Consider the following 16,568-nt stretch of genomic DNA (forward strand, 5'->3'; position numbering starts at 1 on the left):
GAGCGTTTTAGACTTGATGAACTAGGGCATTTCACATTGCTAATTTGGGCAGATCCTTGCTTCTGAGTAACCCATAAAAACACCCCGTGCGCTGTGAATTTGAGGTGTTTGCAATATGCTACGTTTTGCTTTTCTCTCTGTTTTCCTACTCCTGGCTTCACCATCCCACTTCTCATGGCATAAGGCCTGGTGAAGCTCAACTTTCAAAGCCTTTCCAGAGAACTGCCTCAATTGACCTTCATGGTAACCCTACGGGCAAGAAGAGGCAAGAGGAAACAACCGAACGAGCTCAGCGTCCTGACCAAGATGACACAGCCACGGAAGTGTGGAGGCCCCTGATTTCCAGGTGCTCTAGTCTCTTGTAGTACTCAGCCCTCCTAGGAGTGAATGTGCCAAAAAGGCACCAGGTGTTTCAAACGTTTCCCCCCAAACCGGCCAAGGCTGGCGCACAGCTGAAGCAGAGGCCCCAGCACCTTACCCCAAGGTTAATACCCTTGGGCTTCCGCAAACACCAGGGTGGAGACTGTGGGGAAAGAAGGTGCATTTACAGACACCCCCATCGCCCTCCTGCACAGACCGCATGTCAACATGGGAACCCCCTGAGGAGCAAGGGTGGGGGTCTGCCTGCGGAGCCCCCGGGGAGGCTTGGGCGGGACAGCCCGGACCAGTCTGTTTCCCCAATCGCTTCCTATTGCTGCATTTGGCACAAGATCCTGGGGTGTGGGACAGCTAGTTGGAGCTGGAAATTCCAGTTGTGCAGACCTGGCACTCATTCTCCCCCTTCAGGTGACATGCGTAGAGAGCCCAGGGTGGCGGTGGAAGGACGTGAGTCCTGGCCAAGGCAGTCTGTGCTGTGTGACAGAGTGTCCGAAGCGGGCGGATTAGGGCCACTGGCTGACCCTGACCCAGAGGAGAGGAGCAGCTCACCTACGGCCCTGCTGCCCTTCTCAATCCAGCTCGCCTCATCCCCAGCCCCGAACTAATTAATCTCAAAGGAGATACACTTGAAAATGTCCAAGGCGAGAAAGCAAGCTGGCGTCCTCCTCAGCTGATGATGAAAGCCTTAAGTATCTAAGGCAACTAGATTTCTTCCGTAGCCCGAAGCAGCTGGCTCGCCGCGGGCCAGCTCCGAGCCCCGGGGGAAAGCTGGGTGTGTGGGCAATGGTTTTCTTACCGCCACCAAGAAGGTACCAAGGCTAATCTCACAGGTCTGTGGTGAAGAGCAGAGGGAACAGTCTCTGGTACAGGCCTGGCAGACACACTAATGAACACAATCTAATACGAGCATCATGTGTGGGCTGTGCCTGGTGGGCCTCACAAGCCCCCAGCCCCATTCCAGCCTCTGTCTCTGTCTCTGTCTCTCTCTCTCTCACACACACACACACACAGACGCTTGACGTAATGAGTCTTTTTTACCTGTTTGCTTCTGACACCAGGGCAATGCGGCCATAATCCCAGAAGTTTCTTCTTATGATGGAAAATACCAATACTAAAAACTAAAAGTAGAAAAGAAATCAGGTCTTGTAAAAGCATATTGGATGGCTTCTAATTAGGGGCAATTGTCTTAGGGGCAAAGCCCACCCCTCCCCCAACACCCCCCCGCCCCCCCGCCCCGCCGGACTCAGGAGGGCTAAAAGGGCCAGAGAAGGCACGGAGCTGCCCAAGGCCACACAGCTCAAGGGCTCAATGCTGTGCTCACCCCCTTCACCAGCTCCTGTCCCCTGTGCCCAAGCCACAGAGGCTGTCAACACTGACACGGAGCTTGCCCCAGCAGCCCCCTAGTCAAGCACTCAGGTCCTGCTCTTTTAGTCTCAAGGCAGCCCTGACAGCCACGGCCTTCCTCAGCCCTGGTGTGCCTGCAGGGTCTCCTGAGCAGGAAGGCCCTCACAGCAGCCCTGGGGACCAGCTCCCTCCTTCACTTTACATACAGCTGCATTTTTCATTACAGAACAGAGGTAGCAGAGCTCCTGGAAGCTGAGCCAGAAGTGGTCAGATCTTTATCTTGAGTTTGGTTCTCCTGGAGGCAAGCCCTGGGGACGCCTCGCGCAGAGCACGCGGGGCCCTCGGCAGGCCTGTGCGCCCAACAGCAACGCCAGGCGCTGGACTCAATTCTAACCCCCTTTCCGCTCTAAGTCTGTCGATTCTAGACTGTCTCCTCGCTCCCTCCGTGTCCACCTTTGCAGGTCCTCTGTCTTCCTCCTGCCTGTCTCCCCTCCCTGGACAGGCTCCCTCCCTTCAGGGCTCAGCGTTTTAATCAGTATATCCCTGCCTGCCCTAGTCAGGAACTGTGGTTTTAAATGTGGGTTTTGCGTAAAATAGCTAGTGGGAAGCAGCCGCATAGCACAGGGAGATCAGCTCAGTGGTTTGTGACCACCTAGAGGGGTGGGATAGGGAGGGTGGGAGGGAGGGAGACGCAAGAGGGAGGAGATATGGGAACATATGTATATGTATAACTGATTCACTTTGTTATACAGCAGAAACTAACACACTATTGTAAAGCAATTATACTCCAATAAAGATGTTAAAAAAATTAATGAATGAATTGGCTAAATGGAATTTATAATAAAGAACATTGTATATTTAAAAAGAAAGAAAGAAAGAAAGAAAGAAAAAGAAAGAAAGAAAGAAAAAGAAAGAAAGTTGTTGAAGTTAATGAGCACCCAACGCTGTAGTGAATCAGGGCCTCCTACGCTGAGTTGCACATGCAGAAAGGAAACATGGAAACTGGCATTTTCTCCGTCCTATTTGTCCGTGTTGGACATTCCCTTTATTCACGTCATGATACTCTTTCTGGTATTCCTTCATGTTTAAGCACAAATAAAATTGCTCTGTTTCTCAAGATATAAAAAAAAAAAAAAAAATGTGGGTTTTGGACCCCAGAGGGGCTGAGTTCCAGCAGAATTTTCTCAAGGTGAATCTGGAAGTTGGTGATATATTTTCAAAGGCAGGTGAGTCCTGCTGTCGGATAAACATGAAGGCGGCTTGGCAAGCGCCTGCCCTCTGCCCTGGCTGCTGCTCCCTTGGCTCGAGCGGTGTGGACATTTCCCACGCATCTCTCTCCTCCAGGCCCCTCTGGCTCTTTGGTGGGTCCCTTCCTCCACCCCACCCCCAATCCCCGTAACCTCCTGCAATACAAATCCACCCCCACCAGCACACTCCACCGGAGAGCTACTCTCTCTTCTCAACCAAGACATACCCACCCCAGCCTGCCTCTCCGGACTTCTCTCCTTGGCCCAGACCCTCCCCTCCCTGGAGACGCTGGACGGATCACAGCTCTAGGGCCACCCTCCTCCATGAATCCCACCAACCCTCACATCCATCACCACTCTCCTGCCTCCTCCCTCCTCCCAACCAAGGCTGGTAGATATGACTGTTCTCAACCTACAAATGGGTTTTGGCTCCAAGACGTGGGTTATTCGGCACTTAAAGAGCCCTTTTTCATAAAAGCAACATGAGTAGCACACGGGTTCCCACATCTGCCCTTAGAGGACCAACAAATGTAGCAAAAGTCTAAGGCAACAATTCAGATTTTAATCCTAGGGAGGAAAATGCAAAGAGGAGTTAGGACTCCCTTTCCCTCTTCCTATGAACATTTTTCCCCCCAAGCAAACTTGGGTTGGATACCCGCCTCCTTCAGGGACGGGGGCCCTCGGGCTACCCTAACCCCCCTCCCCCAGGCCCCCACCTAACCTCTGGCCCAAAGCAGTCCAAGGGGTCTACTCCCTCCGTCCCCTCTTACCCTGTTTAATCAGATGGCCTCCACTACATGGGAGGAGAAGGTGACAAGAGGGACCAACCATCCCATGGGCACTTGTCAAAAGAAGGTGCCCCTGAGCCCCAGTAAATCTCACCTAGCATGTCTGAGCCAGTCTAGGGGAGAATACGGCATATTTCAGATTGGGTTGGGGGGGCGGTCTTTGGGAACAAGGAGGTCTGAACTAAAGAAAGGCCACCTATGAGGGTCGGCACTGAGCTCGCCTTTCCCCAGTTTTCTCCTTTTCTCGTCTGATCCTCTAAAGGCCCAGGGACCCCAGCGGGGAACAGGGGGGTGACATTTATAAATTGGGAATTGCAGCTGCTCTAATGCTCATTCACATCTCTCATCCCTGTGGACTGACCCTTCCCAGGGGCCTTAGACACATGACGGCCTGGTAACTCGGTAACAATGGTAATAATCAAAGAATCGTAATGTGTATTCTTTACACACATTGCCTTATTTAATCTTGTCCCAGAATCTTCGAGGTAAAAATTATTACCTCCATTTACAGAGCAAAAACCTGAGGCCTAAACAAGCTACATAACACGCCCAAGGTTACAGAGCTGCGAAGTAGCGGAGCTAGGACTTCAACCCAGGGATGTCTGCTGGCTCCTCACCTGAGTTTCCCAGAAAGCCCTGGGGTGGTGGGGAGTTGGGGGATGGAGGTTAAACAAACAAATAACTGACACGATTCCCAAGGAGTCTCACCAGGAAGCAGCTGACGTCTATGAACAGGACAGTGGGGATGCCACCGAAGGTGACCCCCTGGAGCACGGTGCTGTTTTTGGCCGAGTTGTAGCAGTAGGAGTCATTGGGCTGGTCCCCGATGCCCAGCCGCTGGCGGATGGCCACCGCCCTGGATTGCCACAGCTCCAGGAATGGGGAGTCAGTCATCGTGCTGGTCCTCCCTGGAGAATGGGACCCGGCGGAGGGTCAGGGCTCCAAGTCTCCCGTGGTTTCCCAGGCCAGCGCGGGCAGAGCCAAGGGCGGGTGTCTCCTCCAGGGGCTGGTGGGGCACAGGGATCGGGGAGAGGCAAACACTGGCCCCGAGCGCCCGGCAGAGCCTACAGAGAATAGCTCCATTGTGGGAACAGCCCGGAGGGTCAGATGGACCGGGCGGATGGCTCACCCAGGACACAGCTGGCTGCCTCCCCAGCGGGGGTGAACAGGAGGACAGGGGAGGACAGGAGCTGCTGTGGTGCCTGCCTAAGGGGTGCCAAGTTCCTCCAGCCTCAGGGATGACTGCCGGGAAGTCATTCCTGCAGCGGGACCCTGGGAGGTCCGGAGGGCAGGCAGGGGAGACCAGGCAGGGCACAGGAATCAACAAAGGAGGAGGAAGAGTGTCCAAGTGCAACAACTCTTTTTTTTTTTTTTTTGCGGTACGCGGGCCTCTCACTGCTGTGGCCTCTCCCGCTGTGGAGCACAGGCTCCGGACGCACAGGCTCAGTGGCCATGGCTCACGGGCCCAGCCGCTCCGCGGCATGTGGGATCCTCCCGGACCGGGGCACGAACCCATGTCCCCTGCATCGGCAGGCGGACTCTCAGCCACTGCGCCACCAGGGAAGCCCAACAACTCTTGAACATCTGAGCCACAGACAAGAGTTCATAGGATGTCAGGCCGGGGCCTCAGAGACAGGCCCACTCCATACACTTGGAAACCGAGGCTCAGAGATTAAGATTAAGGAGCTGGTCGGGGCAGAACTGGGTCTCAGACCCAGCCTCCTGGGTCCCAGACGCCAGCTCTCTTTCCACTACACCACACTCCTTCTGCAGCCGGCTACACACATGGGTTAGTTTAGTGAGAGATTAAAAGCCAGGAAAGGGGTAGCGGAGAGGAGACAGAGAAGGCAAAAGGGGGTGGTCTAGGGTGAGGAGGATGGGGTCCCAGGCCTCCTCAGGGACCCCTGAGTCGCCCACCGTGCACCGCTGGAGCACTCCCCAGGCTCTGCCCTCTCATTCCTACACCCCTAGCCTTACTGGAAGGTCCAGCATTTCCAAAGCAAATATCGCTCCAGGCTGGTTGTTGACTTTTCCTTCGAGGCTCCTGGTAACCCAGGTGAAACTAATGGAAATCTCCAAACACCAAAGGCCCCAGAGTTAGTAGCCAAGTTCTGGCCTGCTTTTCACACTGTCTGTGGCTGAAGAGCCTGGAGAAATGCTCAGCAACACCTTCCTCTCAAGGTCCCACCTCCTTAAATCTGGTTAACCTAGATTCCCAGGGGACTTCGGCTAAGTCTGGTCTTTCTACCTGTTAGAGGGACAAAAATCTTGGGGACAAGAAGAGGAGGTACAGAGAACAGACAGATATTTGGACTACCCGGTAATACTGGCAGGATGTGTGTTGGGGGAAGGTGATTCCCAATTCTGGCCCCTGGGACGGCTGGGTTGGGGACAGTCTCTCTCACACACACACACACACACACACACACACACACACACACACGACAGGAAGTGCAGGGTGGGTGGGGGGAGGTGGCAGGTCAAGGGCATGGGAGGACTCCTCAGAAGGCCAAGTCACTCTCTCATCCCTATAAGAGACTGGGCAATGGCCAGAGGACGTGATGGTAGAGCCACAAAAGCTGCCTCGGGCAGACAGATGGTCTTAGCTTCCCTCCTTTAAACCCCACCCCCTGGCACCACCCCAGCGGAACGCCCAGCCTGACACTGATTGGCAAAGGCCTGCCCCTCCTTCCTGTCCCCCGCACTTACCAGATGCCAGGGGAAGGAAGTGTGGATGAACGCCTTGGAGAGGACCTCAGTTGATGCAGGCTCTAGCAAAGGCAGTGGCAGCCCTGGCCACCCTCCCAAGCTGCCTCAGGTCCGCCACTCATTTCCTGCAGGGCTTTCCTGACTGGGGTCATGGGCCACCAGCCTTTACAGACTTCCCTGAAGGAACACAGACCGTCAGAGGCACGTGGGAGCTGCCCTCTTCCAGTTCAGGGCTTCTGGTCTGAAACCCTGCAGCACACTTCCCCTGCACTCACACGTGCCCCAACGTGTCGGAACTCAAACGCTCGTGCGGAGCCTGTGGTTCTTTCCAATGCGCTCCCTCCTGCCCTGGCTCTCTCCCCAGACTCCAAGCACTACGGAGGGTCCACGCTCCTCTGTGCTGCCCTGCTCCTCTCTCCTCTCTCTTCCCCAGCACCACCTGAGGGTCCAGCCTGCCCCCTCTTGTCCAACGGCTCAAGGCCCTGCTGAAGCCAGGGCAGTGGACCTCCCCCCACAGAAGTACTGGCAGCTGTAGGCTCCAGGAAGACTGAGTCCAGGACCTCATACAGGCCCCAAGAGGCTTCCCCAGGGCCCCCAAAGGCTAGAATCAGGAAAAAGGAATGCAGCAGAACAAACAAGGAAGGCTTGAAAAGTGAAGTGGAAAGAAAAAAACCACCCCCATAAAATGGTCACAGAGGGAGCATTGTTCCTGGAAAGGGGCAGCTACTGCAGTGGTGCTGGGGCAGGATGAGCCCCACCAATGCTGCTTTGTGTTGAGCTTTGGGAGAGCAGAGGCCCCGCGGGAAGCAGGTACCTAGGCTCCTCTCCCCACTTCAGCCCCAGTCACACCTCTAAGTCAAACAGGCTCCCCTGGGTGGTTTGACAAGGTTTGATAAGAAGGACTCAGTGAGGTCAGCCATCAGGTCCCAGCAGCCTGGGATGGACCCTCAGGGCTCCCCAGAGGTGGCCTGTCTTGCCTTCCCCCTCCAGGTAAGGGCACGGCTTTGGGGGCCCGCATTCTCTCTCAGAACTTCCTGCCTCGTTGTAGTCTGTTACCCATGGAAAGTCCAGATTCTGCTGAACCATGACGGTCCCTCCAGGGCCAGCCCCCTGCATCCTCCCAAACGGGCACGCTCTGAGAAGGCAGCTGGAAACACACGCACCACAGGGCGGCCCCGCCAGGCTCAGAAGGAACGGGACGAGGAGAGAAGGGAACTCAGCTGGTGGTGACCGGGAGAGAGCTAGCTCAGTGGGCAAAAGACTGGTGGTGCTGGGCAGGGGCCAAACCACCAAGTAGGCCCTGTGGCCAAAGGCGCCCTGCCTGGCAATGTTCACTCATCCCATATTTGTCAGATATGCATGTGTGAATGCCTAGTCTTGTCCATGCCTTTCAGAGAGCTCTCTGCTCATCACCTCATTCAGGAAAGGCAAGATATACTGCTGAGGCCCAGGCGCCAGGTGAGCAGCAGGTGACTCAGGCCCCAACGCAAAGTTCAGCCCACATACACCGTACAGTCTGGTTGTGGCCAGTGAGACTGAGAGCTCAATGCCATGGCTGGTCCCGAAGTTGCCAAAGAAGTCAGCCGCCAAGGCTAACCCCCTGCCCGCCTGAGCTGGTAGCTGCTGGCCCCCGTAGCACACCTGAAGACTTTTACGCCGCCCCTGCCAGGAGTGGCAGCACACGCTGCAGGAAGCGTGCGAGCATCGTCAGCTCTTGCAAATTCAGGGTATTTTTATCATCACCAAATTTTCCGACCTTGTTAGGATGACAAGCAGCTCCAGGCCTTCTGCCACGGGAGGTGACTCTGATGTTCTAGATGGCAGGTTGCAAACCTCTCCTTAAAGCCCCACCAGACAGGGCCCAGGAACCTGGACAACCCTTTACCTCCACAGACACGAGCCCTGGAGCGCCAAGGAAACGGCACAGGGTCTGGCTGCAGTGGGAGGCGGGGGCAGCCGGCAGTCACCTGAGCAGGCTCTGGAGTTAGGGTCTCAGCACCACGTGCCTTTAGACAAGTGGCTTAAGCGCTCTGCGATCTGGCTTCCTTCTCCATAAAATGGGCACAATGACGTCTCTCCTGCAGGGCTGGTGAGAGGCAACGTCCATAAGGCACTGAGCCTTCGTGGGCACTCAAAACCTCCTCTTATTTTGTCACCTCTCCAGACAGTGGGAAAGACAACATGAGGGATAGCAGGACCCCATCTGATATTTTTCCTGTTACAGCCCAGTGAACAGCCAAGGGAGACCTTTGCCCCCAAACTAAACAAACAAGAGGTGAATGAAGGCAAAAGGAGGCCTCTGCTTCTGTACACATCCACCTCAATGCAGAAGCAGACACAGGACTACCTGACAGCTGTCAGAGGAGGGGAGAAGGTAGAAAGACAATGGGCGTGCAGAAGGGAGAAGGGAAATATGTGTCGTTTCTCCAATAAGCGACGACCTGGAGTCTTTCCTTCTTGCCAACGACTGTCCACAGCCCTGCAGGAGCCAGGGCCTGAGAAAGACCCCAGGATGCCGCCTTGTACACACTGGGCCTGGAGTGGTGAGCACAGTCCACTGGCTTAACCTCAAACCCTGCACGCTGTGGGGCTGGGACACAGCCACACAACTTCAGCGTGGAAGGAAGCTGGCGGGTCATTCTGCGTACCGCTGTGGCCTGCTGCCCTTCAGGACACCGCCTGAGCTGAAAGACAGAGGCCACGCCAGAGTCTCAGGTGGCCGGGCTTATCAGGTACTGGCACCTCTGCGTTTTGGGTTTCCTGGCAGAGCTCTCCTCGCCCTCCCCACCCCTCCCCAAACCCCCAGCTTCCCTCCTCAGGACTCCACCAGGGCTGCAGGGAGCGGTCACCGGGGAGCAGCCCCAAGGTGCTTTCTACCTTCCCAGCAGCAGGTGACTCAGATGCCTGGCCCCTTCCCAGGCCCACCTCGCAGAGTCGGAGAAGGAAGGGCCCCCAGCCTGCACTCCGGGTTAGGCTGGGAGGTCGACACCAGCTGAGAAAACCCCAAAGAGAGGGGTGGGAAGAGAAAGGGATCAGCCATAAAAGCGAAAAGTTGGAGCCTTGGAGGGGGAAATCCCGAAAAGTCGTTAGGAAAGTGGAGAGGCGCGGCGCTGGAAGAGGGGCGCGGGGTCTGCGTGGCCCAGGGACGGACCTTCTCCTCCCACCCACCCGGTCACCCCCTGCTCCGGAGTCGGGGCTGCGGAGGCCGGAGGGCCGCACCCCGGAACCGGACACTAGACATGGCACCCTGACGTAGACCCCAGGCCCTGCACGTCCCGGGAAAGGCGGAGGGCGACATTCCCCCCTCCCAACGCTTCTTCCCCTTTACCTGCGGCGGCGGCGCTGCGGCCCGGCGCGGCCCGGGGAGGTTGTCTGGCTCCACCTGGCCGGGCGGGGCGGCGTCCAGACTACTTACAAGTTACAAAGTGAAACTCCGGCACTCGTGCACATGCGCAGACCCGCGCCCACTGCTTGCTCAATTTGCAGCTTCAGCGGGACAGGCGTCTGCGCTGCCGCCGGCTCCCGCGCCCCGGACCGTGCGCCCCTCGGCGATCCTCCGCCCTGGCTTGGCCCCGGGGCGGCTGCTCAGCCCGCGCAGCTCCTCCTAATGTTCTGCAGACCCCGGCCGGGCCGGCTCGCATCCTGGGACCGAGGAGGGCGCCGCCACGGCTAATTCCTCTCCCCAGTCCCCGGCGCGTCCCCCTTGCCCCGGCACCTCGGGGAACCCCGGGCCTAGCACAGGGGGAGGCGCGGGGAGAGCATCAGCAAATGTTCTTGGTTGTCCTGTATTGCACTGAATTTCCGCAACTGGCTCCTCGGCCCGCCAGGGGGAGTGGGAGGATGGGAAGCTCTGCTGGGCTCAGCCCGCACCTCGGCTCCACGCAGTCCGCGGTCACCCGGATCCCAGTGTGAAAGGCCGCGGCTCCCCCACCGCTCTGGGCAGCCGGACGGGGAACGCCCTGTGGAGGGTGGGTGGGTGCGTCCTACGTTTGGCCCCAAACGGAGGTCGCAGTATTTTCAGCGGTCCCCTGGAGCCAAAGCGGGTACTGGCAGGACCAGGCTGCCGGGTGCCACCCATCTAGCCCAGCTGTTTCCTATGAGCCAGCGGCCTCCGCAACTGGGCTGTAAGCTGCCCGGGGGCGCCGGGGTGTGCGCTGGGCCACACGCAGGACGGGGTTCAGTGAGGACTCCGCACCCTGTGAAACCGAAGACCACCGCCTGCCTGCGGCACCAAACTGCCCTCTTCTGCAGGCCTCGGTTTCCTCGTCTGCAACACGAGGGGGTGGGACCGAAGCTTCCCCTCAGGTCCCTTCCGGCACTAGAAATCAGTAAATCTTGAACAGGCCTTCACTCCGCACGTGTGCGGCTTTGCAGGGCCTCTGACCTGTCTTCCATTTCTGGACCTTCCTCTTTCCTGGAAATGGTCAAAGTGTTCTCCTTCCCTCCCTGCCCACACCTCCAGCACCAGCCTGGGGCTCTCTGGAGTGGGGTGGGGTAGGGGATGTCTCCTGCTTCTCTAACAGCTCCTTTTGTCCCATCTGGCTTCCTCCCTCTCCTCCACCCCCAGCCGCTAGTTATTTCCCACAGTTTGCCCTTGGCCCCTGCGCTCAGCTCAGCCCGGCCCTTGTCCTTCTGCGCAGGTGCCTGACTATCTCATCTCTCCTGCTCTCACCTCCGGCTGCCAAGGGCCTACGCCTGACCTCCAGCAGGTTCCTGGGTATGGCCGCCGGACTTGCCCCTGGCTTCTCAGACTGCCTCTGTCCAGTCTCTGCCCCCCACCCCGTACGCCCCACCTGCGTGTCCCTATTCCGTCCCTGCCTCAGTTAATGGAGGCCCCCCTGCCTGGTCTGTGCCCTGGGGCCCAGGGAAGTGCAAAGTTCTAACCCCTAACCTGGTGGAGCCACTGACAAAGAGAAAAGTTAGGATCCTTGATTTCAGAGAGGGAAGGGATTTCTAAATTTGACTTTCCGTTGGTTATTTCAAAATCAAGAGAAGGCCAAGATAGATCAGAATGTGAGTTGAGATAACCATAGCCCCCATTATGTGTCAGGCAGTATGTAGAGTGCTTATAAAAATACTATTTCTGGGACTTCCCTGGCGGCGCAGTGGTTAAGACTCTGTGCTCCCAATGTAGGAGGCCCAGGTTTGATCCCTGGTCAGGGAACTAGATCCCACAAGCATGCCACAACGAAGGAGCCCACCTGCTGCAACTAAGACCTGGCACAACCAAATAAATATTAAAAAAACAAACAAAACAAAACACTATTTCCTTAAATCTCCAGTAAAAGTACAGGAGTCAGGGACTGTCTCTGATAGACAAGAAAATGAAAATTTAGAGGATATAGAATTTATAGCTAATAAGAGCTGTGCAGCCTGGCTGGCAAGGAATCCAAGACATCCACGCCCCAGGCCCAGATCCTACATCAAACTCAGTTTAAAAGCCAGTGTAATCTTGGCATTCAAAAATCTTATATTCACCATTTTATCATTTGCTCCCTTTATCTGCCCCCAAATCTAAAGGAGTGACCCACATTCTTGTAATACTGATGATGATTTTGATCACAGATTTTTAAAAATTTTGTATCAAGTAGAATTGAAATAAAGCCCACTCCCTGTGCCCAGAAAAGTAAAAATGTCAACAACAATGACCAAAATAAATTCTGCTTTAATCCTAAGAGGACAGGCACCTTAGAATCAATGCGTTTTGATCCTAGTACCCTGTACCACTTAACTGAGACCTCGAACAAGTCTTTTTAAGCTTTTCCCTTAGTTTTCTAATCTGGTTGACCTAATCCCTATAGAACTTTCTGTTCCCTCACAATTTGCAGGATTCTGGGTAAAACACAGCAATACCGAATAAAATCTGTTTTATTTGTTTCTTGCAGAATACTCTTCTTATCTGAGTTGGGAATGCACAACCCATACTTGACCCTAGGTTTTAAGCCCAGAGTGGCAGCTGCATCTCCCACCCATACCACAGAGCTCAGCCCAGATCCAGTGACAGGACAAGGAAACAATGAATGACAAATTGTGGTTTCTCCTCTTAGGTTACAAAATCTACACAGATAAGTGCTTAGGATACAGTGCAGTGAATAATGTCAAGAAAAGGTAGACTGGGCAGGGGTTACCCAGTGGCCAGGGAGACTTGTTCCGGGGAAACAAAAATCAGAAAGTGAGCTGACTGGTCAGAAGAACTCAGGAGAGAGCACAGAACATGTGCCATCCACGGTTCAGTAACCCCCATCTCTCCCGGTACCTGGAACACTTCTGACACACACACAAGCCAAGTCCCTCCATGGCTGCACCCCACACCTACGGCTCCAGCTTCCTCGGTACAGGCGCCCCATCCGAGGCACAGCTGCACTTCTGCACCCTCATGTTGGGCAAGCTGACCACCTGGGGCCTGGGCTTGCCTCCCTCCGGGATGCTGACAATCATGGGCAGCGAGGTCGTCTCTGAGGCGATGCACTGTCTCGGCCCCAGAAATGGCCACTTGAAGGTCAGGGGCTCTGGGGGCTGCTGGCAGGTGCCCACACACTCATAGGCCAGGAAGCCTGGGGGCTCCAGGACCCAGTTCTCAGCCCACTTCATCCCCTGCAGGTCAATGTACACCTCCCGGCGGCAGCAGTGGGTGCCCTCGGTCGCTGGTACCTTAGGATCACAGTTTCCCTGAGCTCTGTGGAGGGCAAGGAGAGGCAGAGTCAGAGGTCAGCTGGGAGGGCAGAGGTCAGCTGGGAGGGCAGAGGTCAGCTGGGAGGGCAGAGGTCAGGGAGCCCAGGGCAGGGCTTCGTGGGGCATCTGGAGGGAGATTTATGGTCCATCTCTTGTTATGTTCAAAATGCTGGATATTTGTGTAAGGGTGGATAACTAGAAATAACCCCCAAATAAATAATTCGATCTGATATTACTCCTAAGACTGTTAGGAGAAATTATATATATTCATCCATTCCCATAGCACCCTGTAAAGTTGCCCATTTCAAAATAAGTTTAATTCCGCCATTTGCCTCATTATTCGGGTTCACCCATCTGACCCACAGCACCTACCCGTAATCCCTGAGGTCCAGGGTGTGCAGCTCCAGCTGGGGCTCCCGCTGCCCGGCGCCCGACGGCCCCTGCGAGGCGAAGCGGACCAGCGTGTGGGCGCTGGAGGCCAGCGGGCCCAGGTGCTCCCGCTGCACCGACACCTGCAGCAGCAGGGACTGCCGGGGCCGGCGCAGCTGCTGCCAGAAGTTCACGGCATCCGTCACGTCCAAGGCCTTCCAGCCGCTCTCGTGGATGGACACCAGCCTGCGACACCACACGGAGACACGGGCCCGCGCTGAGGGGTGGGGACTGGGACGGCTGGGGTGGCCCCGGGGGGGGGGGCCCTCTCCCACCCTTCTCCTCCCCCTCCCCTCCCCCCCCCAGGGGCCCCCCGCGCCGCCCCTCCTCCCCCAGGGCACCCCTCCTCCCACGCCGGGCCCAGTCCCCCTCCTCATCCCCCGCCCCACACCCCAGCCGCCACCTCCCCACCTGGAGTCGATGAGGGAGGTGCGGTTGGAACCGTCGTCGCGGACGTGCAGCCACTGGACGGTGACTCGGGCGCGGTCGCTGCGCGGGAAGAGCCGCTCGTGGCTGCGGAGCGCGGCCTTGGGAACCGGCTCCTGGAAGAGGCGCAGCACGGCCTGCACCAGCTCGCTGTGGGGCGGCAGCCGCTGCTCCATGTCGAACACCAGCAGGTGCGAGGAGACCTCGGACACCAGGAACCTGCCGGCCACCTCTGGGGACACGAGCGGGGTCAGCGGGGCCCCTCCGGGCACCAGGGGAGCTCTGAGGGTGGCAGGGCCCAGGTCCAGTGAACAGGGTTTCCCCAGTAATCCCTAGGGAGAGTTTGGGGGCTGGGAAACTGATGGGCCAGGCCAGAAAGAGAGCACCTCCACTCCTAGAAAAACGGTTAGGGCCAAGCAGGCTCTCCCCCATCATCTGAGGTTGGGGCTTGTTTACTAGTGGCATCTGCCCTCACCTGGTAGGGGCAGCTTTGAGACATCCTGCGAAGACTGGTGCTTCCAGTGAGGACTACAAACCCACAGGCTTCTTCAGGCAAAGGGGCAGGAGGGGGAATGGAGCACGGGCGGCAGAAGACCCAGCTAGTGAAAATCTATGGTCACCGGCTGAGACTGGCTTTTCCTAAGAGCCAGAGGAAGAGCCCAGAATTTACTCTCATTTCCCTGCTTATGCCCAGTGAAATGTCCCCCAAAGGAGGAAGAGTAGCCAGGGGCCTGTAAACAACTTTTGTGGGACTGCTGAGCCCTGAGGGAAATGGTGAGGATGGGTACAACAGCCTCCTCAGAGGCACCAGCAACAGGTCCCCAACACCTGAGGCTCTGGGTGGGCAGCACGATCACCTGACCAGCCAGCCCCGTGACCACAAGCAGTCACCCCCCCCACGCCCAGGTGTCCAGGTCTCCTCATCTCCCCAGACACCTGGCCGGGTCTATCTCTGGGCACTGAGGAGGAGAGCCCCAGCCCCAGGGAGGTGACAGGCTGCAACAGGATTCAGACCTGGTACCTCCCGTCTCATAGAACACCCACAACTCTGGGAAGCAGTCAGAGCTGCTTTAATCTCACTTCCAGAAACGCAAATAGGCTAGAGTTGTTCGGTGACTTGTACAAAGTAAAACAAATATCACAACTGAGAACTGAACTCAGAGGTTCTTTCTCTCTGAGGCAACAGTCTCTGCTGAGGCCAGCCTTTTTGTCCACCAGCACAGAGTCCCCTTGACAGTCTGTCTTCTCTTCTCTGTTCTCCCCTCTTTCCACTTTGCTTCCCTACCCCAGGATATCTGGTCTTGCCTTGGCCTTGGTAGCGGGTCCAGCCTGGCCCAGCTCCTGCTGGCCCCGAGGGGGGGGGCCCTCAGTGCAGACAGAGACCAGGGGCCCGGGCCCAGCCTCCCTCACAGTCCATGGTCCCTCCTCATCGCCCTGTGGACCCTGCGCCCCCAGACCGCCTCCCCAGAGCAGCCCCCCACCCCCACCCCGCGAGGACCAGGCTGCAGCAGGGAGGGAGGGCCTCACCTCGGAAGTTCTGGCTGAACCTCTTCCCCCGGGAGCGGGCCCCGTGGCTGCGCTGCAGCAGGGCCACGTACTGGGCCCTCACGTGGGCAGGGATGATCAGCCTCTCCACATCGGCCCCGTCCAGGACGGGAGCCTCGCTGAGGCGCAGCTGCCGCAGCAGGCTGCCCAGGACCCGCTCCTCGGTCAGGGCCGCCCCGGGGCCGGCCAGGGGCAGCGCCCAGAGCGCCCAGCAGAGCCAGAGGGGCCGCATGGTGCTGCTCGGGAGACGCAGGGGCAGAGCGGACGTGTCCCCGGACGAGGCTCCGGGAGGGTCCCAGCTGGGTGTGCTGAGGGCCAGGCTGGGCCAGCTTTATAGCCAGGCCTGGGCTGGGCCTGGGTGGTGGGAGGGAGGGAGCCCGGGAGGGAGGGAGGTCACACCCCTCGGACCTCCTGGGAGTTCAGCGGCCAGACAGGTCCCTGAGCCCCGAGGAGGGGGCTGTCTGGACTGTGGACAGATGGCTATTGTTGTGGGTCAGAAGCCTCTACCTTGGCTTGGGGTCCCTCACCAGTTAAATTTAAAAGCTTGTTTCCTGAAGCAGAGGCAGGGATCTCATTCTGTGCCAGATCCCCTGTCCCGCAAGTCAAAGAGCAAACTCCCGTCCCTGGAGTGTGGACGTAGAGGCCTGTTCCTTGCCGCAGCTAAACCACCAATTCAACACCAGGACTCTCTGCCTAAGGATCGATCCCGCCTGCCGGGATGAGCGTCTGAGCCTGGCGTTCAAAGGGCTCCCGGGAGCTGTTGAGCTCCTGGGCTGTCCGCGGTTGGAAAACCCATTATTCTCCCCGGTGTTCTGGGGGGTCTTCCTAGGCAAGGGAGCCTGGGATAATTTAGTTCCAATGGGGTTTTGTCCAATAAGGAAGCCCATCCTCTCCCTCTTCCTGGCTGTTCATGGATTCAGAGGTCAGAGTCGAAAAGACCATCCAGTCCATCCCGTCCTCCAGTTTTTGAGCCAAGAAAACCAAGGCTCAGAGAGGCAAGTCATCCCCAGGCTCACAACTGTTCTCGATG

At 57.3% G+C, this 16,568-nt stretch overlaps 2 protein-coding genes across 6 annotated transcripts in view; both read right to left on the reverse strand.

The window, feature by feature from the left end:
- The window catches only part of TMEM63A (transmembrane protein 63A), a 32,735-nt gene extending 22,505 nt beyond the window's left edge, over positions 1 to 10,230 (reverse strand). For 2 of the 5 annotated variants that reach the window (XM_079925603.1, XM_079925599.1), the window contains exons 1-4: positions 9,795 to 10,230; positions 6,467 to 6,643; positions 4,466 to 4,821; positions 1,417 to 1,496 (exon numbers count right to left, since the gene is read on the reverse strand). In XM_079925603.1, the coding sequence (XP_079781729.1) occupies positions 1,417 to 1,496; positions 4,466 to 4,651 (266 nt within the window). In that variant the 5' untranslated portion in view covers positions 4,652 to 4,821; positions 6,467 to 6,643; positions 9,795 to 10,230. The remainder of the gene's footprint in view (positions 1 to 1,416; positions 1,497 to 4,465; positions 4,822 to 6,466; positions 6,644 to 9,794) is intronic. The other 3 variants (XM_079925600.1, XM_079925602.1, XM_079925601.1) reach the window with 3 other exon arrangements.
- Positions 10,231 to 12,721: 2,491 nt separating this feature from the next.
- LOC307187711 (left-right determination factor 2-like) lies at positions 12,722 to 15,770 on the reverse strand (the record flags this gene model as incomplete). The annotated part of the gene is made up of 4 exons (XM_079924167.1): positions 12,722 to 13,142; positions 13,511 to 13,753; positions 13,979 to 14,225; positions 15,521 to 15,770. The coding sequence occupies 4 exons, from the start codon at positions 15,768 to 15,770 to the stop codon at positions 12,779 to 12,781; spliced, it is 1,104 nt and encodes a 367-aa protein (XP_079780293.1). The 3' UTR covers positions 12,722 to 12,778.
- Positions 15,771 to 16,568: the final 798 nt, after the last annotated feature.

This window comes from Stenella coeruleoalba (genome assembly GCF_951394435.1).
Source record: "Stenella coeruleoalba genome assembly, chromosome: 1".
In the NCBI taxonomy this organism is placed as follows: domain Eukaryota; kingdom Metazoa; phylum Chordata; class Mammalia; order Artiodactyla; family Delphinidae; genus Stenella; species Stenella coeruleoalba.